The sequence below is a fragment of the Notechis scutatus genome, chromosome 3 (assembly GCF_049901735.1).
Source record: "Notechis scutatus isolate UNSWTSFEM ecotype Mainland chromosome 3, rNotScu1.2, whole genome shotgun sequence".
Taxonomy (NCBI): Eukaryota; Metazoa; Chordata; class Lepidosauria; order Squamata; family Elapidae; genus Notechis; species Notechis scutatus.
Genome location: NC_142011.1, coordinates 68,916,203 through 68,942,033, shown reverse-complemented (window position 1 = coordinate 68,942,033; position 25,831 = coordinate 68,916,203). Strand labels below are relative to the sequence as shown.

Below are 25,831 nucleotides of genomic sequence, written 5' to 3'. Positions count from 1 at the left end.
ATTCTTCTTCCTTCGACTTTCTGTATTTTATTCTTTTTGGAAACCTAATAATATTTTGAAAAAAGAGCCTCTTTCCTTAATTTCTTGAAAGTTACTAAAGTGACAGTTCTCTATCTTTATTTTCCATTGACTTTAGTGGATCTGCAAGGTGTTACTTTGCAGAAATAAGTGGTGTAATTGTATGATACCTTGCAAACTGTGGAGGTTCTATTATTGAAGACTCTTGTGGGTGGCTAATTTATAGCTCTACATTTAGACCTTATGCAAAAAAATAGCATTGGGGATCTAGCCAATAAACAAAGTCAGAATTTATCCTATTAAATAGTAAGAATAGTAAAACGGGCAGTACATTTTGATAATATATATTTTATGTAATATAAACTACATACTTTACTTTGTGTTTTCATTTTTATTAAGTTTATCAGAATATAAAATACAAAAGAAAATAAAAATAGTAGGAAAAAGCGGGAGGAAAAAGGGAAGAGAAAAAAGTATAGGGTAAATGGGAGGAAAGAAAGAAAAGCATTGACTTCTGATTGTTTTTAGTGCAGTAGAATAGGAAAATAATGTTATAGCCTCAACCTTTTACTTTTACATGCTATTATATACCACTATATATACTGTACTAGCCATTTATTGTACTAGCCATATAATAACACTTTTTCAGTTTTTCCAACCAATCATCTATTGTGAGAATCCTTCCATTTTTTTTGCGTAAAACATTTTTGCTGCTGTCAAAGTATAAAATACCAAAGTTTCAATTATTTTTCAAGCTCTTTGTCCATTAAACTTAAAAGAAAAGTCTAGTTTTATTTTTATATTCACTTTTAAGAAACTTCTGCCTTAAAATATGAATTTTACCCAAGTTTTTGTTTTGCTTTCTGATAGGTCTGGCAAAGATGAGAAAAAGTTCTTTCTTTACATTTTCAACATACATTTGAAATACCTTTATGCATTTTTGACAGTTTAGTGCTAAATAACAATGGTACATCATTGTATAATTTTTTTCTTTTAAATTATAATTTAAACCTTAAACCCTTTACCCACTCGTTTTCCCATTGTTCAAGCATTATGTTATACTGCCCATTGGATCATGCAATACTTCAGATGTTCATTCTCCAAATTCAATTTCTTTTTTTTGTTTTGTTTCACTGTTCCAACCTATTTATAAAAATAAATCATGATTATTTATTGCTTTGGGTGGCAGATTTGGCAATTGCCAGAAACAAAAAAAACAAACAATGTGAGAACAAGACAGGTTTCCTTCTAAAGCAGTAAAGTTTCGTTTGTTTGGACAAAGTGAGAGAGGTTTGTGCAAGTAGAAAGCTTTAGCATTCCATTGGCTGCTGTGTTAAATGGCTGCTACACTTGTTAACAAAAACATAAATTAAAGAGGCTAGTCCTGATTAAGGTTCCCAAGGGGAAAAGAAACCACAGAAACTACAGTGAATACTTCCGCAATTTAGTGATCACTGAAGGAGGGAGATCTCCACAATTACACTTAACACAGAAAGTGTGTTGTTGTTGTTTTTAAAATGTAGAAAGCTGTAGAAAAAAATGTAGAAAAAACAATCAGCGACAAAAGTTTTCAACAACACAAAACGTCTACAATTCACAATGCACTAGTTTCTGCGACAGGAACAGGGCCCAGGGAGTCCTTGATTTACGATGGATCCCCTTTGTGATGAAATTACAATGGACTTTTCCCCCTGAAAGCTACTTACCGCCCGGTTATAAACAGTAGATAGGATGCTGAAACTACAGCTCCCAACATTCCTCACTTCCAGCTGATAGTTGGTGGAATTCCTACTGTAGTAGACAGCCAACGGAAGGCCATCATTTTTGCACCAGAGGACTACAATTCCCATGAACCACTCTCCCCACCTGACTGGAGGGGATGGGGGAAGAGAGACACCTCCATCATGGGGTCAGGCTGACTGCCAAGGAATAACCAAAGGGATTAGTAACGAAGAAAGAGAGCGAACCACGAATGCTGGTCAGATCAGCGTTAGGGGTGATCGATGGCAACTTATTGGGGGGGAGGAATGGGGTGCAAAAATGGAATGTAATTTGTCCTGGAAAAATGTGTAAATCTCAGCTGCCAGGCAGGTCTGTCCTATTTCTCTTTCGAACAATCAAGGGACAGAATCAAGGGACAGAATCAAGGGCCAAGAGGAAATTTTACATGGGGGAAACTTAGGAAGGGGCACTGGGTTCTCTCTAGTAAGAGGTGGGGGGCTGGCTTGAGTGCATTCAAGAGGGGTAGGCGGGCATCCTGAGCGGCTTGTTCAACGAACTTGAGAGGAGAAACAGCTTTTGCCTTTGATCCGTGTGGGGAGGCAGGAGACCTCAAAAGAGCTTGATGATGGATTTGAGAGATTTCCCCATGCCAGTCCACTTGACTGGCACTTCCAGGTAGTCCTCGATAAACTGGATGTAAGCCTCAGCCTCGGCGGGCAAGTCGGCAGGTGCAAGCCCCCTCAGTGCTATACCTCCATCCATGAAGGTCCTTGTATTTCACTGTGACTTTGTTCAAGAGCTCCTGATTGGCTGGGAAATATGGAATCTGCTTCCCATCCAGATGACATTACACATCCACTTTGATCTCTTCAAAAGTGTCAAGTATATCCAGCTTGCTCACAGTGAGGGCACTGAAACCATTGATCATGTGGGCGTATTTCACCAGGACAAGGTCCAGCCAGCCACAGTACTGCTTATGGCCCATGGTGATGCCGAATTCCCATCCTCATGTTTGGAGCGTCTTGCCAATCTCATTGTTTTGTTCGGTGGGGAAAGTCCCCACACCGATGCGGGTGGTGTATGCCTTCACCACGCCATACACTTTGCCGATATAATGGGGGGGGGGTGCATACCCTTCCCACGGTACATACCCTTCCCATGGTGCAATTTGAAGAGGTCACAAAGAAGCTCCTTTCGAAGTACCAAAATTGATGTCTAGGAGAGCCGCGTTGGCTCCCTCAATGATGATCTTTTTGGAAGGCCTTTGCAGAGCTTGAATTTCAATAACAGTATATATACCTTAGTAATAATATGTTCATTATTACACAGCTCAATTTCCAATTAATTTTTTACATGTCTAACCAATTACATTTTAAAATCTATTTTAAACCTTTCTTTCAAGTGTACATATGTAAAACAATGATAAATACGCCCTTCGGATTCCAGCTCTTCTTTAGATTTTTTTGAATATATTTTTTATTATTTTTTAAAGTTTAAATTCATATTGTATGTGAACAGAGTTAGTTCCGGGTATCATTCATATTTATCCAATTCAAAAAAACAGTATTAATAGTCTCCATCACATTTATCCATTTTAAGTAATCCTCATTGTATTATTCAAACATAGATGAAAAATGTTTAACTCCTCATCTTCATCTCTATCTTCTTGTTCAATCTAAACATTTCTCTATCGTACCTGAACAAATTTGACTAGCTATTATTCATATTGATCCAATTCATGCTAACATTGTTAATAATCTCTATCACATTTATCAAGTTTATGTAATCCTTATTTGGATATTTAAACATACATACACAAAAAAATGCCTAACACCTCATTTTCTTTGGATTTGCGAGTAGGTTTGTGTTGATTAAAAAATATTACTTGACCCTAAGTCCATCAGCCTGGTCTTGCCATCATTTCTTTTTCTAAAAAAAGGCTTCCTCAGGTGACAGCCAAAGAGGTACTTTCAAAGAACATTATTTTATATTTGTTCCAAATCTTTAAGAATGGCATATGTAACAATTATTGAAATAAACATTTATTTTAACCTTGTCACACCATAAATAGCAAATCGTCCTCTAAATCAAGTAGTCTCTTGTTTTGGAGTCAGCCATTCTTTCATCATGATCAAACAACAGGCATCAAAATAGTTTTAAATCTGGTAAACCCAAATTTCCTCTTTCTGTAGTGTCTTGTGGTAGTTTACATTTAATTCTTACATTTTTTTTCTTTACCATATGAACGTGGGAATATACGTTTACCGTTGTTCAAATAAAGGTAAAGTCTGAAATAAAAATAACATCTTTGGTAGAATTGAATGAGAAGTGAAAGACTTGATAGAATCTTGGATGAAAACAAAATGCCTTCAATGAAAAATAAAGTCCAGTTCCTTTTGAAAAAGGACTTTTGGATCTTTGGTAGAATATTAATCTTAATTACATAGATTCTAGCCATTAAGGATAATTCAGATTATGCCATCTTATCCCATCTAAGTTCTTTTTGATATCATCCCACAAAGTTGTTTTGAAACCATTTGGACTGTGTATTTGTCAATGTAACTTCAAGATATTTCACTTTTTTCCTCCCACCTTAAAACCTGGTTTTTGGGTCAATATTTCATAATTCTGAAAAGCCGTATTCTTGATGAGCATTGTTGATTTCTGTTTATTTATTATGAAGCCTACTAAAGCTCCAAAGTCATTTATCTTCATCAAGTATTCTATACCAGTTTTTGGGTCTCACAAAAATATGACTAAATTGTCAGTGAATGTTCTCAATTTATTAACTTCCTTTTAAAAATTTATGCCTGTTATTTTCTCATCTTGTCTAATATCTCTGTTCAAAACTGTCCCTTATGTCCCCTTATGTTGTTTACACTGGTACTGGAAGTTTAGAATACTGCATATTTTACTAAAGTATTTTTCTGAAATATTAACAAGACGGTTGTGGTTTTAAAAAAAAATCAAATAAATCAATTTTAGTATTATTGCTGTGCTTATGCCCATGCAGAAAATAATGATGAAGATGAAGATATCAAGAATTAATCATGATAAGAATAATGATCATAATGATAATGATAATAATGAAGATGAGACAAGTAAGAACTTGATTGCTTTGGAGAAGAGTCTTCTCCACGATGGAAAGGTCTGCACACTGTGTTACTGGTGTTGGAATTTCATCTCTTTTGAAAACTTGGACAGCAATTCTCCATTTTTCCTTCTTAATTTGGATGCTGCCTCACGTTTTGCTGATAGCGTCTCTTCTATACCAATTTGACATTGTAGTTTTTCTTACAGTTTTCAAAGAAGCTCTTATTGGCCATAATCTTGCTAGAGTCACTGTGCTGTCCGTTCCACTCTCTCTCACATACATATAAACACACACACACACACCACAGGTGTTAGGAGTCTTTATTAAGGCTTCCAAGGGTGAATTAGTATTCCTCAGCAATTCCCTTTGGTAGCACCAGCAAGGCAAGTCCACAAGACAAATCCAGAGTTCAAGAGGCACAATCTGAAGGCCAGAATCACAATGGCTGAAGAACACACAGCAAGGAAACAGACATGTTGTTCCCAGCATCGTTTCACTCCCCTTGCTGAGCTAAATAACTGCTTCCTGATGCAGCCTATTAAAAGGGATGAGGTTGCCACTTCGCAAGTAGCCTGGATGACCTTCATTGTGCCTGCCTCCTCTCAGCCGTATGTGCTCTTGGATCGGGAGGAGAAAGTCCTTCATCTCCATTGCCCAGCGTCAGCTGTGTGCTTTCCCGCCCAAAGCCTCTGGGTTTTCCACCTGCAGTTGTGCCTCTCCTGTCTCTAGCTCAGCCGGTTGCTTGTCTGGTTGCTCTCCTGTGCTGGGCATCTCCATTCCTGGCTCATAGCCCTCAGCTGCCTCCCCTCCTGACCTGCTGGGGACCGGCTCATCCTCCTCCAAACTAGAGAGGAAGGGAGAGGTATCTGGGGAAGTATCCAGAGGTATCATCACAATCACCCTTTCCTGCAATGGCCAGAAAACATTCATAGAGCTTTTTAGTTTTATTCATAACTAAAGATGCCAAGAGTGATTGCCAGCATTCTGAAGCAGCTGGACAGGGAGGGACGGGGAGCTCCAGCCCTTCAAAAGCAGCTGGGAGGCTTGTATAGCTAGTTTAGCTCGCATAGATTCACTTTTTTCCAAGATTCCGTGCGTGAATAAAGGCGTTGAGACTCCGTGAAGCGTGTGGCATCCTACTTCATTGGCTTAGAGCTCGGAACATGATAGTAAGGCTAGTGATCCCAAACTCTTTTACAGCTGCTTTTCTACAGTGCTCCCTGGGAACAGCCGGAAGGCAGGGGAGCATCGTGATGATGGTAGAAGGAATGGTGAAAGAGGCCAACTCTGGAGCGGTGGGGGAACTTGCCCCCACAGCGGTCCTCATAACGGAGCAGGCTGGGGGAGATGCCCAGCTGGATGTGCGCCCCAAGGAGCGCAAGGGGCCAGCTGATGTATAGCTGGCCCAGGAGCAGAGCAGAGTTGGGGCCTGCAGGGGACTGGTGGCACAGCTCGTCAGAGGTGGCTGGATATGGGACCCCAAGCTTCTCTGGCACTCATTTGATATGACAGGAAAGGAGACTGATAGACGGCGACTAGGAGGGGAGGGGAGCTACTTGACAATGGTCCAGGCAGTCAGACGATGGGGCAGTTGTGGGAACATTTTGGATAGGCCAGCTTCCACGATGCTGGCTCCTGGCAATGTTGGGAGCTGGGGGGGGGGGCGGGGAGGCAGCCACCTGGCAGGTGAGGCTGCCATTCGGTCAACCAATCGTGGTCCTGTCCACCCGGTTGCATTTGGCCAGCCCAAAGCTCTACCTGGGTGCGGGCTATAGCCAGTCCCAAGAGCCCCAGCTGGTAAGGGGAGTGTTACAGGCATCCTCCTTGATGAGCAAAGAGAATGAATGGGACTGGTTCTGGAAGAGACCATGAGGTTGGTGAACAGTAGGATCCAGTGGCTGAGACTGTGGCCATTCAGCCCACCTCTCAATCACTAGAGGGCCCTCAACCAACCTAGAACCTCAGACCAATGTTAGGCTGACCAGACCCCGTCGAGTCCTGGGTGGCCTATGGGGTTTTGGCAACCCCACCCTATGCCTTTGGAGCCATCAATTTTGAGAGCCACCATCGATGGGAACCCTGACAGATTAGCCATGTTCCTGAGGCAGGTGATCAACCATCTGTACTGCTATGCCCATCTTTATGGCCATGGTTGTGGTGGTGACAGCAGCTTTGGAGGGAGAGGCCGCTGAGTGAGTGGCAGACCTCCACACTGAGCATGCTTGTGAGTTGGGGGCTTGTTCCTGGAAGCACTGTGGAACTGCTTCGAGGATGTGACCCGAGATCAGTGGGCCGAAGGAAAGATCCTGACACTGAAGCAGAGGGGCAGACTGGTGGCAGATTATTTGTGAGAGTTTTCCCACATCATTGGTAAATTGCAGCCATGGTCAGAATGGCTCCTGGTCCACCTGGTCCTGGTCCACCATTTCAAGGCAGGCCTGGAACATATGTTACGCCAAGCCTGTGCCTACACCAAGCCTGTGCCTACAGGCCTAGGAGGTGGATCCTAGGCCGCGGAGGCTCCCAGAGCAACAACCAATTATCAACCAGATGGGCCTCCTCTGGTGTTGGCCCCATTGGAGAGACTTGCAAGGCCACCTATCCATTGTTTCCAATGTGGCCAACCAGGCCACCACACGGCCGAGTGTCCAGCCCTACCCTGCAATCGAAAGCCAGATCTCCTGGGATAGGGAAGCCTAGAAAGTCGCCCAGGAAAACCACCAAGAAATCCAGGGTGGCGCACCAGACAGTGAAGTCCCAGTATCACCAGCGGACAAAGGGGGAGCGACAGCAGAAAGGAATACCACCTGACCCCCCCTATGACAGCGAGGATGAGGGAGAAGGAGATCTTATGGTGAGTGGGTCCACCATCAGAGTGAGACTGCAAAGAATATAATTCCTTCCATTCCCTACCACTCACTTGGAACTGGAAAAGCTTCTTGGAGAAGAAATGAAACATTTTCAAGGAAAAATACCAAGGAAGTCCAGTTTCCTTTTGGAAAAGCACATTTGGGGACTGAATATGGTCTTGCCCCATGAAGCAACGCTCCATTAGTGATGTCCTATTCTGCTCAGCAAAATTGGTTTTCTTAAAGAATTCTTGGAAGAATGAGAAGGAGAGCAGTATGCTTTTCTTTGTGCCTTTTTAATCTTGTGCAAATGAGTTTACCTTAGTGGGGCAATTTGAGGAAACAAATGTTGAAGGCTATCTACTTAGGCCTCTCAGAAAGAGAGGTCAATTTATCCAGATACATTAGGAGCACACTGTTGTATTATGTTAACATTAGGGGGTTTCACACTAGGGCTTCACACCAGGATTATGGTATTCACATCTTGTATATGATGGTTTATGATTGTAATAAAGATTTGATTTGATCTGATTCACCTCTTATGATTGAATTTTGTTTGTGGTGGACGAAGAATGATACCTGGCATTTGCCTAGATTCTAGCATTCTTGAAGATGAATTAAGGACTGAATATTCTAAGCCTTGGTATGATTTGTTTAGCCTCTTTGAAAGAGATGGGAAGTTTAGAAATATTAAATATAAATAAATAGACACATACAGAATATTAAAAGGGAAAATGCCATTTATTTGGTGCCAGTGGGAAAAATGAATGCATTTAGATTAGAATATAGCTAGAAATAGAAAGTGTTTTTTTAATGAAAACAAAGGACTGAGTTAAATTAATTAATAGTGGTTATTCGAATATTTCCCACATTGCTAATAATAGCTTCTTTTTAGGAAAACAATTGTTTGCAGTGTGTTTGTTAAGCTTGGTTTTATGATTATATTGCACCTAATTAATTTTGTAATTATTTGTTTTTGGCTACACCAAAAGGGAATACTTATGTACTCTTATTTAATTATAGATTTACAGTAGAGGCATAATATTGATATCCCAATCCTCATCAGAGAAGCCGTTGAGCGTGAACGGAAACGTCCAAACGCCATCTTATTTGGTCTAGAGGACATCAATGACAATGATGACATCACAACTGTCCGAAACATCATCAGTGATTATCAAGCATCAACCATCTCCGCTGATGAAATACTTGACATTTCCCGCATTGGCCGAGAGCTCAAAAACAGAGACGGCTCTGTGGCCCCACGCTTGTGCAGGGTCATTTGCAAAAATGAATCAAGCAAACGTAAATTCATTTACACTATAAATTCACTCGCCAAAACCAACACCAACCATAAGAACCTCCGTTGTCGCCCTGACCTAACCATACAGCAACGTGCCCGCTCCCGTGTACTCCGCACTGAACTCAAAAAACGTCTAGACAATGGAGAGAAGGACCTGTACATTGACTACCATGCTGACTGTATCAAAAGTAAGCCACACAACCCGCAACTCAGCTTTAACCCTCAACCACAACCCTACCTCAACCGATCCACCATCACCCAAGACTAGGCATGCACGCCCTAACTACCTCAATTCCAACTACTACTGGCCTTAAATGCAAACTACTCAATGCAAGAAGCCTCGTGAATAAAATACCTGAATTTTTCCTCCTACTAAATATGGCTAAATTCGACATTATATTTGTCTGTGAAACATGGCTCAATGCATCTCTCCCTGACTCCATTACCACAGTAAGGGACTATCATGTTTACCGATCAGATCGTGAAATTCGTAGAGGAGGTGGTGTTGCTATCTTCTATAAAAAGTCCTTACATCTAAAAAATATCCAAGTTACCCAGGAGCTTGCTCTTCCTGAGACCATCATCTGTGAACTATCCTTAAATATCACAATTCGATTCTTACTTTGTTACAGAGCACCTGATTATGACATCGAACATGTAAACAAGCTAAATACATTACTAACATGGGCTGCATCCTGCCCATACCCTTTTATCTTTCTTGGTGATTTCAATCTACCTCATATTGACTGGACCCTAAATGAATGTACAACTGAAATCATACACACAACCTTCTACAATGCTATTACAAATCTGGGACTGGAACAACTAGTAACCAACAACACTAGACTAAACAACTGCCTCGATCTCATCTTCTGCAATAGTTTGAATTTAATTTACGGAATACAAACTAAAGAACCCTTTTCCAGCAGTGACCACAATATGATTGACTTTTGTCTCAACATACGCCCACACAAAAATCACCACAATGATGTAATCCCCAATTGTAACTTCAAAAAGGCAACTATGATCTTATAGACAACGATCTCTCATCCCTTGATTGGCAATCTCTATTCACTGGATGCAATACTGTTGAAGACCATTACAACATATTTTTACTTGAAGTCAAAAGAGTCATCAAACTATATGTACCAACAACAACTCCCAAAACAAAACAAAAAAGCAGATTACCCATAACAATAAGGAAACTTCAATCCAAAAAGAGATCACTCTGGCGGAAAAACAAATCTGGTCACGTTGCCAATCTCAAAAGCCGATACAAAAATTTATGCCACCAGATAAAGACCGAATGCATCAATTATCACATTAAACAAGAGGAAAACCTTCTAAGCACCAATTCCACCCGTGCTTTTTACAATTTTGTAAACAACAAACTAAAAGACTCAAGGTCGATCCCACCCTTGATAGGACCTGATGGTAAAGACTGCAACGACGACACCACTAAAGCCAACATCTTTAACACATTCTTCAGCTCAGTATTTGTAAACAGCAATGGATCATGCCCAGTATTTCCTAGCCGTACCACAGATAACAACAATGATCTAATACATATCGATTTTACAGAAGACAATGTTGAAAAAGCACTACGCAATCTAAAACCATCTCTATCTATTGGACCTGATGGAATATGTGCCTACTTCTTAAAAAAGCTATCCACTGCCATAGCCAAACCTCTAAGCATAATCTTTGAAAAATCTTTCAGGACCAGCTCCTTGCCTAACCTATGGTCACAAGCCACAGTCATCCCCATCTTCAAAAAGGGAGACCCAAGCCTAGTTGAAAATTACAGACCAATCTCCTTATGCTCGTCACCTGTAAAGTCATGGAATCAATTATTAACCAATCCATCATCCTCCACTTAGAGACAAACAACCTACTCTCCAATAAACAATTTGGTTTCAGAAAAAAACTATCCTGTAATCTGCAACTCTTACACTGCAAAAACATATGGACGACACAACTCGACCAGGGCAAAGCAATAGACGCAATCTACATAGACTTCTGTAAAGCCTTTGATTCAGTGGTACACGACAAACTACTCCTAAAAATAAAATCCTATGGTATCTCTGGACAACTGAATAACTGGATTGAAGCATTCCTGGCAAACAGACAACAAATGGTCAAAATTGGGAGCGTCCTATCAAATTCTGTACCTGTCAATAGTGGTGTCCCCCAAGGCAGTGTTCTAGGACCAACTCTCTTCATACTCTACATAAACGACCTCTGTGATCATATTAAGAGCAATTGCGTTCTTTTCGCTGATGATGTAAAGCTGTTCAATACCACAGACAATACTGCTACCCTACAAAAAGATCTTGACTATGTATCAGAATGGTCAAACAAATGGCAACTTCAAATCTCAACAAATAAATGCTCTGTCTTACATATTGGCAAAAAAAATCAGAAAATAAAATACAAGCTGAATAGTCAAGATCTTGTTGATGACCCAAGCTCTGTAAAGGACCTTGGAATACTCACCTCTAATGATCTAAGTGCTAGAGCCCACTGCAACTACATAGCCAAAAGGGCATTAAGAGTTGTTAACCTAATCCTACGTAGCTTTTTCTCTGGTAATATCACACTACTAACCAGAGCATACAAAACATTTGCTAGACCAATACTCGAATACAGTTTATCAGTCTGGAACCCACATTACGTATCTGATATTAGCACAATTGAGAAAGTCCAGAAATATTTCACAAGAAGAGTTCTCCACTCCTCTACTCGTTGTAGAATACCTTATGCCACCAGACTTGAAATTCTAGAACTAGAAAACCTTGAATTACGCCGTCTTCGGTCTGATTTAAGCATGGTATATAAAATCATACATTGCAATGTCCTACCTGTCAATGAATACTTCAGCTTCAACCATAACAACACAAGAGCACACAATAGATACAAACTCAAAGTTAACCGCACCAAACTTGATTGCAGGAAATACGACTTCAGCAATAGAGTGGTCAATGTCTGGAATACGCTACCCGACTCTGTAGTTTCTTCCCCAAACCCCAAAAACTTTAACCTTAGACTGTCTACTATTGACCTCACCCCTTTCCTAAGAGGTCTGTAGGGGGCGTGCATAAGCGCACCAACGTGCCTACCGTCCCTGTCCTATTGTTTCTCTTATTCTTCTTTTATTTTTCTTATATGTACCCATTTCATGTATTCACAACTATGTATACACTTATACTTATTATCTTGTAAACAATTGGCAAATCAAATAAATAAATAAAAATAAATAAATAAATATAGCAACTCAGATATAAAGACAGATTACAATTCTGGCTTGTAGTCATACATACATTTACTTCAGATCTATAGCTCTTACATCATGTATGCACTATATGTTAGTCCTATGAGGTAGTCCAGACAAAAAGCATAAGAGGAATACTAGTTCTATCTTTATTTCAAGTTTGCACTAATAAAATCTTGCAAACTGTGTTGCAACTGTGTTTCTCCTCTTCTTTTCCTCTCTGGAAAAATATAGAGGTTTGCTCTGAAATGTTCGCCATACCTTTCCTGCCTGATTAGCCTAACTGAATATAATAAATAGATATACTTTCCCTTTTTTTGGTCAATGTCCTCGATTACTGGTATTTGATCACATTGTACAGTGAGATGCAGACTGTCTTCCAACAGGGTTAGTATAGGAAAGCAAGCTTTTTAACACATTTGTTTTCTTGAAAACTATTTTTGTGTGGTCTCTTTATTTTTAATTTGGATGTGAGGGTTGGCATAAAATCGTGACAGGCGCAAGAGAGGCCTCAACTTGCCTCAACTGCTTGAGTAATGCTATCTATTTGTGCCTGAGGACAGATAAATGAAAGCTATTTTTGATTTCAATAAGGGAAGGGTTGCTATCTTTCCCAAGCAGAAAAATATATTGGAGTTTTGGCCTTCCTCTCAAGGCTAGAATTTTTTTTTTAAGTGGGAGTTAGCTAGAAACCTATCATTCATTTGAATTGTCTGTAATTATACTTCTTCTTGTGTAGGCGCTTCCTTTGCAAATAGGCTGATGGTATGACATGCTCACTTGAAAGTTAAGATAGTTATAGTGAAACTCAGTGAAGTGAGTTGCATAATTCATTTAGCATAGTAGTTTATGCTTCATGTTCAGGACGAGCCGAGAAAGCGTAATTATATTTTGTACTAAACATCTGTATTTTTCTAAATATAAAGAACTTAATATGAGAACATTGAGCAACATCTAAAAGTTGATATTCTCCTTTTGTCATTTTTGGAACTGAATTCATATGGTTATTGATAGGTTTTTATGCTAATTGCTGTGTGTTTATAATTCACTTTTTTGTAGTTGCACCAGCATCTAGAATCCATCAAGATCACCAAGAGTAGAATTCTACTTAGGGAAGTGTATATCTATAACCCATGAGAAGGAAGGAAGGAAGGAAGGAAATAACATGTTCCTACTTATGCTTCATAGCAATTGGATTTGAGGCACATTAATGAGTAATAATAGCATTGATAATCTTGTTTTTCATGAAATGACAGACTCAGAAATCCTTTCCCAGTTGCTACATTACAGACAGCAAGGTGGTAAGCAGTGTGTTGGTTTTTTAGTACCATTCTCCTAAATCCTTCTGACTTTTCACCTAATTTTTCAGATGTGCTTATTTGTGCATGGGGCATGATATTACCATGTTCCCAACTTTCTCTTCTTGTTATACATTATGGGATCTCAAAACTGTTCCTTGCCCCTTTCTTCTGCATCGTGTGAAGTTATCTATTTTGGAATGAACATAATCCAAAGGCATATCTTGAAAGGCACATCAAACAGCAAGTTCTGTAACAGTGCTGGTCTGAGTTTGATTGATTCTGACTGGAACATTCAGAAAAAAACATTATGCTCATTCATGGAAAGAAAATTAAACCTCACTATAATTCCTATAATCAGTAATAGTATCTACCAAAGATTCAGTTTTACATATATGTAAAGCCAGTTGGATGTTCTTGGACAAAAACAAGGATATATGCAACTGTTCAACCACAGTGAAAGTAATCAACCTATCAAGTGATTCTGAATTATTATTATGAAAGGCATAATAATTTAAGCAGTTATTTAAATGTGTACATTGTTTGGAGATGCTTGTATGAGATATACTTTAAATGAATACACATTAAATGCTAAATCGTCGTTATAAATATTGTGTGTTACAGCTAGGCAAGGGGAGAACATCTGGAATTTGGATGTCATGTGCCAAAATAGTTTGGCAGCTGGCCCTGGGTGATGCTTAGGAGGGGACAACCCTTGGATGCTCTACTTTAAATGATAAAATAACTTCTGTGGAACTAAACACAGACATTTATTTATTTATTTATTTTATTTGTCAATCGCTTGCAAGATAATAAGTATATGTATAAACATGAGTAAGAATACAGGAAATAGGTATGAATAAATGGGGACAATAAGACAGCGACAGTAGGCAGGATTGTGCACTTATGCATCCCCCTTACAATTTGCTTCCTAAATTGTTACATGTGGCTGGTGAGGGATATGGTGATCTTTCTCATGTTAACAAGTTTGTGTGCCTTTGAGTCAGTTTTTGACTCTGGTAACTTCCTGCACAACTTGCAGGGTTTTTTAGCAAGTTTTTTTTTCCAGAATTGGCTAGTCATTGTCTCCTTCCTAGAGCTGAGAGTGAGTCAGTGAGTGACCCAGCTGATTTTGTGGCAATAGTGGCCACAAATGGATATTCGTATCCATTTCATGTACTCATAACCATGTTTATACTTATACCTGTTATCTAATACTTTCTTAACCAATAAATAAATAAATAAAATTCACAATCTCTCAGGATGGGCGTGCATAAGCGCACCAACGTGCCTACCGTCCCTGCCCTATTGTTTCTTTCCTTTTTTTTTCTTATTCGTATCCATTTCATGGTTATTTCATAACCATGTTTATACTTATACCTGTTATCTAATAATCGCTTGACAAAATAAAATAAATAAAAATAAAAAAAATAAATGCCATCAACTGACTCTCTGCCAGCCCTAAGAAGCTTCTGCTCTCAAAAAACACCCCTCCAGGCAACTATCTGATCATTCAAATGGACGGCGAAACCAGCAAAACTCGACAGAACTGGTAAGAATCAACTCTACCCGGGGGACGCAGGGAGGACAGAACCGAATCTCCCTTTCCGTTTCGCCTTCAGGGCTTCTTTGGCGTGATCCCCCTCCAGTGGATCGGATCTTCTGGATATCTTTGCACTTGTTCTGAATGGAAACCTCCCCCAAGGATTCCAGGAAAACAGACCATCCCTGCATTTTCCAGCGAAACCGGTGCCACCTCTTTCGTGGCAGGAGTATTGGAGGGACTTAGGAAGGACGTTCCTGCGCTCTCCGGGGTTCCGCGGTTATCCACAGCCGCCAGTCCAAGTCCGAGTGCAGCTCCACAGCCCTCTTGAAAGAAAATTGGAGGCAAACGCTCCGATCCCTCCTCCGTAGCCCGCACCCACCTATTCTTGTCTGGAGAGCCCGTGACGGAGCATATGTCTGCTAGGAGAGGCGCATAAGCTTTCCCCCACCCACTTCTCGCTGGAAACGGGAATGGATCAACGCCACGACTTTGGGATGCGCGTCGTTCAAGAGCATTACGGCACCCATTCCAGGTTCCTTTGACTGCTCTCCAGCGGCAGCGGCGGCGAAAGAGCCGAGGAGCGTTTTGGGTCGCTGGGAGCCGAAGCGGCCATGGCCGAGCGCCGCGCCTTTGCGCAGAAGATCAGCAGGTTAAAACAAAAAGCCGGTGCGCGGCGAGGAAGGAGGGAGGGAGCCGCATCCTAAGCTCCGCGGGGGCTGCGCGAGGGGGGCCTAGCAGGGAGACGCATTCCCGCCCCTACGAAGGGAGATGGTCTTGCCGGCGTGGGGGATTCCGGAGACTTGGCTGGGGCCTGGAGAGAGGGAGGGAGGGAAGGGCCGGGAATTGCGCCTATTGTGTGGGTTGCTTTGTGATGCGTTGGCGCCGCTTTGTGTGGTCGGCCGTGCAAAAGGCCGGGACCGAGCCGTGGGTGTGTGTGGGGGGGTCTTCCGGGGCGCGTGGCACTGCGACTGGGCGGGGGTGTGTATGTTTGCGCCAGAGCCCGATCCCATAGCCGTGGATGTGATTTATGCAGCGGCAGCAAAGGGCAGGCCGTCGCGTGGGCGGCCGGATGCATTTTGCGCGCAGGCTGATTCCCAAGCCGGATGCATTTTGCGCGCAGGCTGATTCCCAAGCACGCTCCCTTCATGGGACTGATTGTAGAGAACTTGCTTGCTTCTCTCTCTCTCTCTCTCTCTCTCTCTGTGTATGTATGTATGTATATATGGGCTTTCTAGGGATTTTCTTATTTTAAGGGGCGCTGGCTTTAGGATTTGCAGGATTGCGGGTTGATCTGCTCCCTTTCCTCCTTTGTCCTTTGGCCTTATACGTAGATGGTCCTTCCTGGGATTTGCGTTCGGGTTCGCTGCCTACAAATCTGTTCTTTTTGGAGGGTCCTTTTCGGACAGGGTGAGCTGTGGTTTTTGCATTGATGTTCGGATGGATGGGTGTGTGGGCGGGGTGTTTAAGCCCTTGGCCTTGAAGTGAGGGTTATATAAGGAAGAATTGGAAACAGATTTCTTGGTAACTTTTAGAAGACAAAATCACGGGGGTTTAATGGAGCAGAGCAGCTCCCTCTAATTGTGTTAAAAATTGTCTTGACTTTTTTTTTTTTTTTGCTGCCAAGCTTGATGCTGGACTTGTCATATACTCTCTCCTGTGGTTGCATTATCCATTCCCTGAAGTTCTTTCTCTGCAGCGTTTTCTCAGTCGAAATGTTCACCAGTGCACATGAGAGAGGTGGGGGAAATCCAGACTTCTAAATTTCAGTTTCTGTATTATGTATAATCTGGCTTCCAAACATGGATGGATGGATGGATGGATAATTTGGCTTCCAAACTTAAGTAGGTATAGGCTAAAAAAGCCACCTGATTTGAAAATATTTTATCCAAATTTTCTTTTGTTACTTTTTAGTTTTACTTTTTTTTACTTTTAATTATATTTTATCATTCAGATTTTATTTTATATCCCATTCTTAATTTGAATGTTGGTGGAAAGAACTTTATGCTGTCTTCCAACATACCCTCTGTACTGTAAATAGCAACCGACACATTAATGAAGTACACTTTATCTTAAGTACTGCCTTTGAAACTCTATAGAGTTTTTCATCTGTGCATTTTAGAAAGTTTTGTTGTAAGAGTAAGAACTTAGAATGTATTCATACTGTAGATGTTTTTGGAAACAACCCTGTTAGTCTCTGGTAGCCAAAAAATCAGGAATCTGGTAGCTCCCTTTCAAGCTAACAACAACCTTCATCAGTTTAGCTACTCCATCAGTTGGATGAAAAGAAATTAAAAGTTTAATGTCTTTTTATGTTACCTGTTAACCTGAAATGGGTCTAACAGATTCCTACTGTAGAGGTAGTCCTTGACTTATACCACAACTGAGTCCAAAGCTTTGGTTGCTAAGCAAGACAATTGATAAGTGAGTTTTACTCCATTTTATGACTAATTGTTAAGTGAATCACTGCATTTAAGTTAGTAACACAGTAACACAGTTGTTAGGTGAATCTGGCTTTCCATTGACTTTCCAAAAAGATCACATGACCCCCGGAACTATGCAACTGTCATAAATACATGCCAGTTTCCAAGTGTCTGAATTTTGATCACATGACCGTGGGGATGTTGCAATGAACATAAGTGTGAAAGATGGTCATAAGTCAATTTTTTTCAGTGTTCTAACTTTGAATGGTTACTAAATGAATGGTTGCAAGCCTAGGACTACCTTTAATCTGTGTCAATTTATTCCTGCTGTGTTCAGTGAAACTTGTTATTTAGCTAGTAATGTGTTAGGATCAGGGAGATTGGGTAGCAGCTAGCAAATATTCTATCTTTTCTTACATGAAATCTGCCTATATCTTTACATCGGTTTTAAGATTGTGATAATATAAAGTGAATAATTCAAAATTAAAATTTGCATTGATAAAATGCTGTCTCATCTCTTCATCTTGACACTGGATATGGGATCTGCAGCAAAAATAAGGCTGGGGAATTCTGGAGGTTGAAGTCCATACAGGTAGCCCTCGATTTAACAACCGTTCCTTCCATCCTCTGTTCCCACCTTCCATTTCATGACGCCAATAACTTTATTCTGGAAATTACATGTTCAAAAGGAAGCCGAATCGAGTAGGCCCGTTGAAATTAACAGGATTAACTTCTGCATATACAGATAGTCCTCAATTTACAACAGTTCATTTAGTGACTATACAAAGTTATAAGAGCTGTGGTGGTTAGAATACAGCATTGCAGGCTAATTCTGCTGATTACCATCCTTCCAAGGTTGGTAAAATGGGGACTCAGATTGTTGGGGGCAGTATGCTGACTCTGTAAACCACTTAGAGAGAGCTGTAAAGCACTGTGAAGCGGTATATAAGTTTAAGTCTGTTACTATTACTTTAGCTATACTGAAAAGGTGACTTAATAATGTTTTTCACATTTACAACAGTTTCAGCATTCCTAGGGTCACATGATCAAAATTCAGATGCTTGGCAGCTGACTCGTGACATTTGCAGCATCCTGGGAGCATGTGATCCCCTTTTGTGACTGTCAGTTAAGCAAAGTCAATGGAGAAGCTGGATTCACTTAACATCTATAGCAAGAAAGGTGGTAAACAGGGACAAAATTCTCTTAACAAATGTCTCATTTAGCAACAGTAATGTTGGGCTCAATTTGTGGTTGCAAGTCAAGAACTACCTGTATTTAAAAAAAAGATATAGGGATGTTTTTCCACTCTGCCAATCAGTCATATTAAAACAGATTCAACACAAACTTTTCTTCATTTTGTCAGAGCACTGTGTGATCAAGACATTTGATTTATGTACTTCCTGGTTCTTTCAGCTACTGGCTTCTCCAGATTAGTCAAATATTGCTTTAATTATAGCTGTTCAAAAGAAAGGATGTTATTTTGCTTCTCCTGAATGACATGCGCTAATAACTGAAGCTATTTACAGCAAATGAAAAATGAGGAAATCTATCCTAAGAAGTGTTGTGAAATAAGAGAAGGGATATATTTAATTACTATTGTTTGTTTTCTTTTTTAAAAATTGTGCTAGCAAATATAACAATTAAATATGACAAATATTCATCACAATAGAGATGTGAATTCAGGAAGAGATCCTCCAGTCATTTTCCGATCTTGCAACTATGTTTACCAAGTGAATGATTTTTGTAAGATATGATAGATTATTAGACTGATATATCTTTGGTAAATCAAAGTGAATTTTATTAGATGTGATTTTATCTATGAAGCAGATTTCTTTTTGTCATGTAATATATACATTTTGAAAAAAATATTAGTAAAGTGGGCCTTTTCAAATTCAATTCCATAGAATCTTAAGTTTCCTCAAGAATCTCAGAGATTTAAAGGGAGAAAAGAAAGAGCAAGACAGTTGCTTTGCTTCTTGATCTAAACTTAAGAAATTCAATGGACTGTCAAACTATTTTTGTTCTGATAAGCAAATTTGGAATGATGAGATTATAAATTATTATGTATGCATGTATTCAATATAGCTATGAATAAAAACAGAAAATAAAATAAAACCCCAGCTACTTTTTCCACTCTAATCCTTCCAGAAATGTTTCTACTGCATGAATTTATCTGTGTCTCTTTTTCTGGATTATATGGGCATATTTACCAAAGAAGCACTGGATTGGAGCTGTGTATCATTTATGTTTTATGTTTGTTATGCTCTGTGGGGCCCAAGAGACATTCTTGATAATAAAATTTATGGTGGCTATAATAACAATGGTGGCTTGTAACATGTTACTATGGTAGTGTTCTTACTTTTAATTAAAAGATTTAAAACAAATGGAGTTTATTGGGGTAAAGAGTCAGCCACCAAGGGAAGCACCCATGTCGCTTTGCCTATCATTTTGTCTACCACTGATTGACTGATTTTTTTGGTATGTTCCTGGAAAAATCATTAGTTTAAAATTTAAAGCAGTTGAATTTCCATTTTTAACTCTGAAAATAGAAGAGAGAAAATCAAAGGGAAAGGAAGACCAGGTAAATGCAGTGTTTTTGTGGCAGGAGGTTTTGTTTACATTGGTGTAAACCTGATCAGTGATTATGAAGAATTACGATTATAATTCTTTGGGGAGAAGGATGGGGATAGTGATTAGTGGTAGTTATTCTGTAACGGAAACTTAGCAAAATATTAGCCAACAATCAGTGATCCAGTGACAACCATTTGAGTAAAGGATTTTTAATTAGACTTTTTGAAATACATTGTGTTAATAATTTTATGATCATATTTCCTAATAATACGATGGTTCTCTTCATGGAATTCTGAGAATCTTAAGTAGTAAAATGGCTTACAATAGACTACAGTTGCAAAGTTCCTTGGAACAATAATTACATTCTGATGCATGTTGTTATAATTTCAGAGGAACACTACACAGATGATTTACACATACAGGTAATCCTTGACTTGTTCATTTAGTGACCATTCAAAGTTACACTGAAATGACTGCTTTTCAACTTACAGTCATTGCAGCATCCAGTCACGCCCAACCAGCCAGTCATTAGGGCAGAGAACTGGTTGTTAAATTATTTGAATCCCACCACTGGAATTAGATTAGTCTCCACTCAACCATATTGATGGAACATTTTGAAAGCACTAGTCTTCCACACTTGGAGTGCACCATTTGAGCTGTTTTAGAATGTTTTCTATATGAGCAATGTGCTATAATTGATTCAGGTGTGTACCTAAATATGCAAACAAACAGAATTCAAATTAGCATATTTATTCCAATATATATGTAGTCCACACACAAGTAATTGACAACATTACTTGATGTGAAAAAATTACAACTACCTTTTTATTAAGTTTAAACTGTACATTCAGGAAAAGAGCTTTGATATATGGAGAACATATGATTATGTTGGAAACAATGTTGAGCAATAGACAGTAAAAGATTAAAATATATGAAACTGCCAAAATTGCCTGAAGTGGAATATTCTCTGTGGGAAATTTTGATCCCAGAAAATTTTCCAGCCCACCTCTCTAATGTCATAAACAACAGCATTTTTTCAGTGCTGTTGTCACTAAATGAACTGTTTTAAGTCCAGGAGTACCTGTAATGGGTTGAAATTAATGGCATAGAATATGAAAAAAAATAATAACTATGCATCTGGATAGGTTAAATGAAAGGCATAAGTTGGGAATAACCGGTCTTGGTTTTAATACACGTAAAAGAGATTAAATTTCCTTTCAGCCAGTTAAGTTAAATATGACTTAGCAGTAGGATGAAGCTGCTTAAAAAAGGCTATCTTGGGAGTATATTAAGAGGAACACAAAGTCAATATTGTAAGAAATAATTACTCCATTCTACTTTTCTCTGGTCAGATTGGAATACTGCCATCAATTCTGGGCTCCGCAGTTCAAAAAGGAGTCCAGTTTTGTTTTATATTTTTAAATATTTGTGTACTTAAACTCGGATTTTTCAAAATCATTCAATGATAAATAGAATTCTGCAACAAAATGTTGCAACATGGAATCCTTGAGGGTTAAAGACACACTTTTCTATTCCCTGACTCAGCAATTTTTTCCCTTCTCAAACCAAGAGCAGATTTATCTTGGATTCCTTTCTCATCCAATCCCTCTGTCATGCCCCTGTTGGAGTCTGAATTGAGGGAGAAATGGAACACTGACAAGAGAGTGGGAGTGTGGCTCCTGTGGTTGTGGAGGAAACTGGGGAAGGGCACAGGCCGGATGGGCATTCAAAGGAAGACCCAGGCCCATCCCCTCTTCATCCTAGGGCACACAGGGAGGAGTGGATAAGGGAGAAATGTGAGTGGCGTGGTCTATGGGGGAGGAAGGGGCCCTGATCCCCTTCATAGGCTGCAGCTGGGAGGATTGTTTAAAAGGACAAACTGCGCATGCCAAAGTTGATGGAAGCAAAGCCTGCATTCTTGTCGGAGCTTATCTGTGTTTTGGCTTCCTCCCAACTGTGGTTGCTGCAGTTATCTGGTAGAAGTCTGAAATTAATCATCCTTGCCTGCTGTAGTAATTCCTTCAGTGTGGTAAGTTGGGTTTTTTATTTCAACTTTACTTTGGGTGCGAACTGCATTTACTCCCCCCATAAACTGTTTTCTTTATGAGTTTGATATCCAGCCGAGGATAATTGGACATTGAGGCCGAGTTGGAGGCTTTAAAGGGTCTTTCTTCTATTTTTGTGAATTGGTTTTTTGTGTGTCACGCCCTGGGTCATCACACCTCTTTAGAGCATTTTTTTTCTAGAAAGGTTTTGTTTTGCTTGCTTTTGTTTTGTACTTTGCAAATGTTGAGCTACCCTGAAACCTGCTAGTATGCCTTTCTTGTACATGGGTGTTTACTTTTTTGAGCTCCTGATGGAATGTTCCTCAGAAATTTTTATGTTGTTATATAAACATACATTCTCTTGATTATTGTTTGGTTCAGTGCACAATTTTGTTATTACCGGTTCTGTGGGCGTGGCTTGGTGGGTGTGGCAGGGGAAGGATACTGTAAAATCTCCAATCAGAGGTGGTATTTGCCAGTTCTCTGAACTACTCAAAATTTCTACTGCTGGTTCTCCAGAACTGGTCAGAACCTGCTGAATACTACCTCTGATTATAACTCTTCCCTTTTTTGTTTTTATTTTCCTTTGTGCATTTACAGAAGCATTGTAATCAGAATTTACAGAATACAGGAAGCAATACTTCCATTATTCTTCATGCTAAATAAAGCACACTTGATGTCTTGGGTCCTGTTCTTGACATCAGAACTGAGAGGGGTCATGGTGAAGGTGGAGCAGGTTCAGAAGGGCTGCTAAAATGGTGAGGTATCTAGAAACTGAATCCTGCAAGGAAGTAGTAGGATCTTGATATATTTAGCCTATAGAAGACATTTATAGTAGCAGGCTTCACATTTCTGAAGGTTATCATATGGAAAAGGAAGTAGGCCAGAACTAAAATTATTCAGCCTGCAGGCCTTGAGTTTGATACCCCTGCCATAGACAGTAAATTAATAGCCATCAACCTCTCTTGTGGAAGTGATGTTCATAAGGGTAAATATTGTGGGGTATGAGGAAGTCTTTTTATCTTCTGAATCTTCTGTCAATAAGTTTTAAGAGTAGACATCAAGTTCTAGAGTTATGAGTATATTTCTTCCTTATACCGTATTTGCCGGCGTATAAGACGACTTTTTTGCCCTAAAAAACATGCCTCCAAGTGGGGGGGTCGTCTTATACGCCGGTAAATACATTGTCACTCGGTGCAAGAGCGACGGGGCGGAGCTCCGCAACTTGCGAAGCCCCTTCAAGCCCAGCCGAAGTCTCTCTTCCTCCTCCTCCTCCCACCCACCCACCCACCCTCCGCCCGGCTCGGGCGCTGCGGAGGCCAATCTGGAGGTGGGGTGGGGGTGGAGCGGGAGGGTCTCTGGCGGGCCGCTCGCCAGCCAGCCCCGAGCCGCTAATGGGCCCGGGGAGTGGGGGGGGGAGAAGGTGGTGGGGGTGGACTGTGGCGCCCCTCCTTCTGGGCAGCGGGGCGGGGGCGGCAATTTGCTCCTCCCGCTTCTCCCTCCCTCTTTGAAAGACCGGGAGGGCTGTGCTTGGGGCGGGGGGGGGTGTCCTCAGGAAGTTCCTGATGGGACCCCGCTGGGCAGGACCACCCGGCTCCCGAGCTGCTTTCCAGGGTCCCCTTGGGAAGAAAAGGGTCCGGTGGGCGGTGGAAGAAGGCGAGCGCCCTCCTCCCGCCCCCTGTCCCGTCCCGTCCCTCCTCTTGTCCCCTCCTCCCCTCCCCGCTTAAGAGAGAAAGATCTGCCTCCCCTGCACCGAGCTTCCACCCGGCGCCGCGTCTCCCGGCCAGCGCGCGCTGCGACTTGGGAACCGGCCAAGCGACTTTAAAACCGAGCGGAGGCCAGAGATAGCCGGAATTACCCTCCACACCACACACACACACACACAAGAGAGAGAGAGAGAGAGTTGGCAGCTGTCCATCCCCCACCCTTGGAGTCCCGATGGCACGCACGCGGGGGCTGTCACAAAGAAAGGGAGAGGAATTGAGTGCCAGCCTGAGAAAGGCGAAGCTGCCTCTCTAAAGCATTTTGGTGGCTTTGTAAGTTTGGGGGAAAGGGGTTGGGGTGTCAATCAAGAATTATATCCAGAATACCCCAAGTGTTACAACTTACCGTGATTGCCGGCGTATGAGACGACTTTTTTGCCTTGAAAAGCATGCCTCCAAGTGGGGGGGGGGTCGTCTTATACTGCGAGTATATAACAAAAACTATATTTTGAGTGGAAATGTTGGGGGCTCGTCTTATACGCCCAGTCGTCTTATACGCCGGCAAATACGGTAGTTTGTCTTCTAAATTCATTATTCTTGGCAAATAGTCTTGGCAAATAGTCATCTTCATTGCTAGTTATTTGTCTTCTCCCTAGCTTGATTATTTCAGTGATGAAAATATTGCCATTTTCATGCTTTAAAGGCTTAAAAAACTTTCAAAACATCTAATGGACTCTGAAAAGGTTATTCAATTCTGGCGCTCTGAATATTGATTATTAAGATACAAAAGAACTAGTTTGGTAATGCATTGCTTGAATTTATGGCTGATGCATTATACATTATTTTTTGAATATTATATTGTAACTATCTTTGTGATCTTGTATTTATATCTGTTTGCATATTGAATGCTTCCTAAAGGCCTTTATCCTGATTTATATATAACGTCGACCAAGAATTTTTAAATCCTAGTATGCTGACCAAGATTGTTTAGGCTATTACCGTGTTTCTCACAAAATAAGGCCAGGCCTTATTTTTTTTTTGAGCCCCGAAAAAACAGCTAGGATGTCTTTTCAGGGGTGACTTAATTTCTCCCCCCCCCCTGCGCACCAGCGCTGTCTCCAACAACAGCATCTGAGTCGCTCCCGCTTTTCCCCGGTCCCTGTAACAACAGGAAAAAAAAGATTTTGAGGTACCTGGGAGCGCCGTCTCCAACAACAGCGGCAGGAGCGGCAGGAACCGTGGAAGCGTTTCAGCCGCTTCTCGGGTGGGGGAGCCGCCTCCGTAACTTCCACAGTTCCCGCCGCTGCTGCCACTGTTGTTGGAGATGGCGCTGGCGAGAGAGGGACAGCTGCAGCTCGGCCTGGGCGCTTGGAATGCAGGAACGGGCTGCGCACCGGGACTTTTGCAAACGTGCAGAGCCCAAGGCTGGAGCACCAAGGGTAGCAGCAGCAAAGACACTCGCTCGGCTCTTCTCATGCCCACCCAGCTGCTCAGGATTAAACCAAAACGCAGCGCGTGGCGCTCCCAGGTACCTCAAAATGTTCTTTTTTCCCTGTTGTTACGGGGACGGGGGAAAAGTGGGAGCGACTCAGACGCTGTTGTTGGAGACGGCGCTGGCGAGAGAGGCGCCAGCACCAGTGGGAACCGGGGAGGCTACGGAGACCTGAGAAGCGGCTGAAATGCTGCCGGACATCCACGCCAACGACGCCCACCTGCTGACCAGGATAAGGGAGGGGTAAGGAAGCCCTCCATGCTCCACCATGATTGGCTGTTAGGAGCAGCTGATGGTGAGGCGTAGCTGTCCGCGGGGCACTCCTAATGGCAAGTTCCCCCCCGCCTCCCCCCCAATTTCGCATGTTTTAAACTAGGCCCAAATTTGGGGGGAGGGGCTTAATTTCATTTTATGCCTAGAAAACATGCTGGCTCTTCCTATTGGGGGGGCGCGTATTGTTGGAGAACCATGGTACTAAGTTACGGTTGTTAAATTTGCATGA

General features: G+C 41.2%; 1 protein-coding gene and 1 pseudogene across 8 annotated transcripts in view; one reads left to right on the top strand and one right to left on the bottom strand.

Annotated features, from left to right (window-relative positions):
* Nucleotides 1-2,238: 2,238 nt before the first annotated feature.
* On the bottom strand, nucleotides 2,239-6,653 carry LOC113429060 (adenylosuccinate synthetase isozyme 2 pseudogene; annotated as a pseudogene).
* Nucleotides 6,654-15,606: 8,953 nt separating this feature from the next.
* DOCK7 (dedicator of cytokinesis 7) overlaps nucleotides 15,607-25,831 on the top strand; it is a 125,364-nt gene continuing 115,139 nt past the window's right edge. For 6 of the 8 annotated variants that reach the window (XM_087960386.1, XM_087960385.1, XM_087960384.1 and 3 more), the window contains exon 1: nucleotides 15,608-15,747. In XM_087960386.1, coding sequence (XP_087816512.1) covers nucleotides 15,710-15,747 — 38 coding nt within the window. In that variant the 5' untranslated portion in view covers nucleotides 15,608-15,709. Of the gene's footprint in view, nucleotides 15,748-25,831 lie in introns of all 8 variants that reach the window. The other 2 variants (XM_087960387.1, XM_087960389.1) reach the window with 1 other exon arrangement.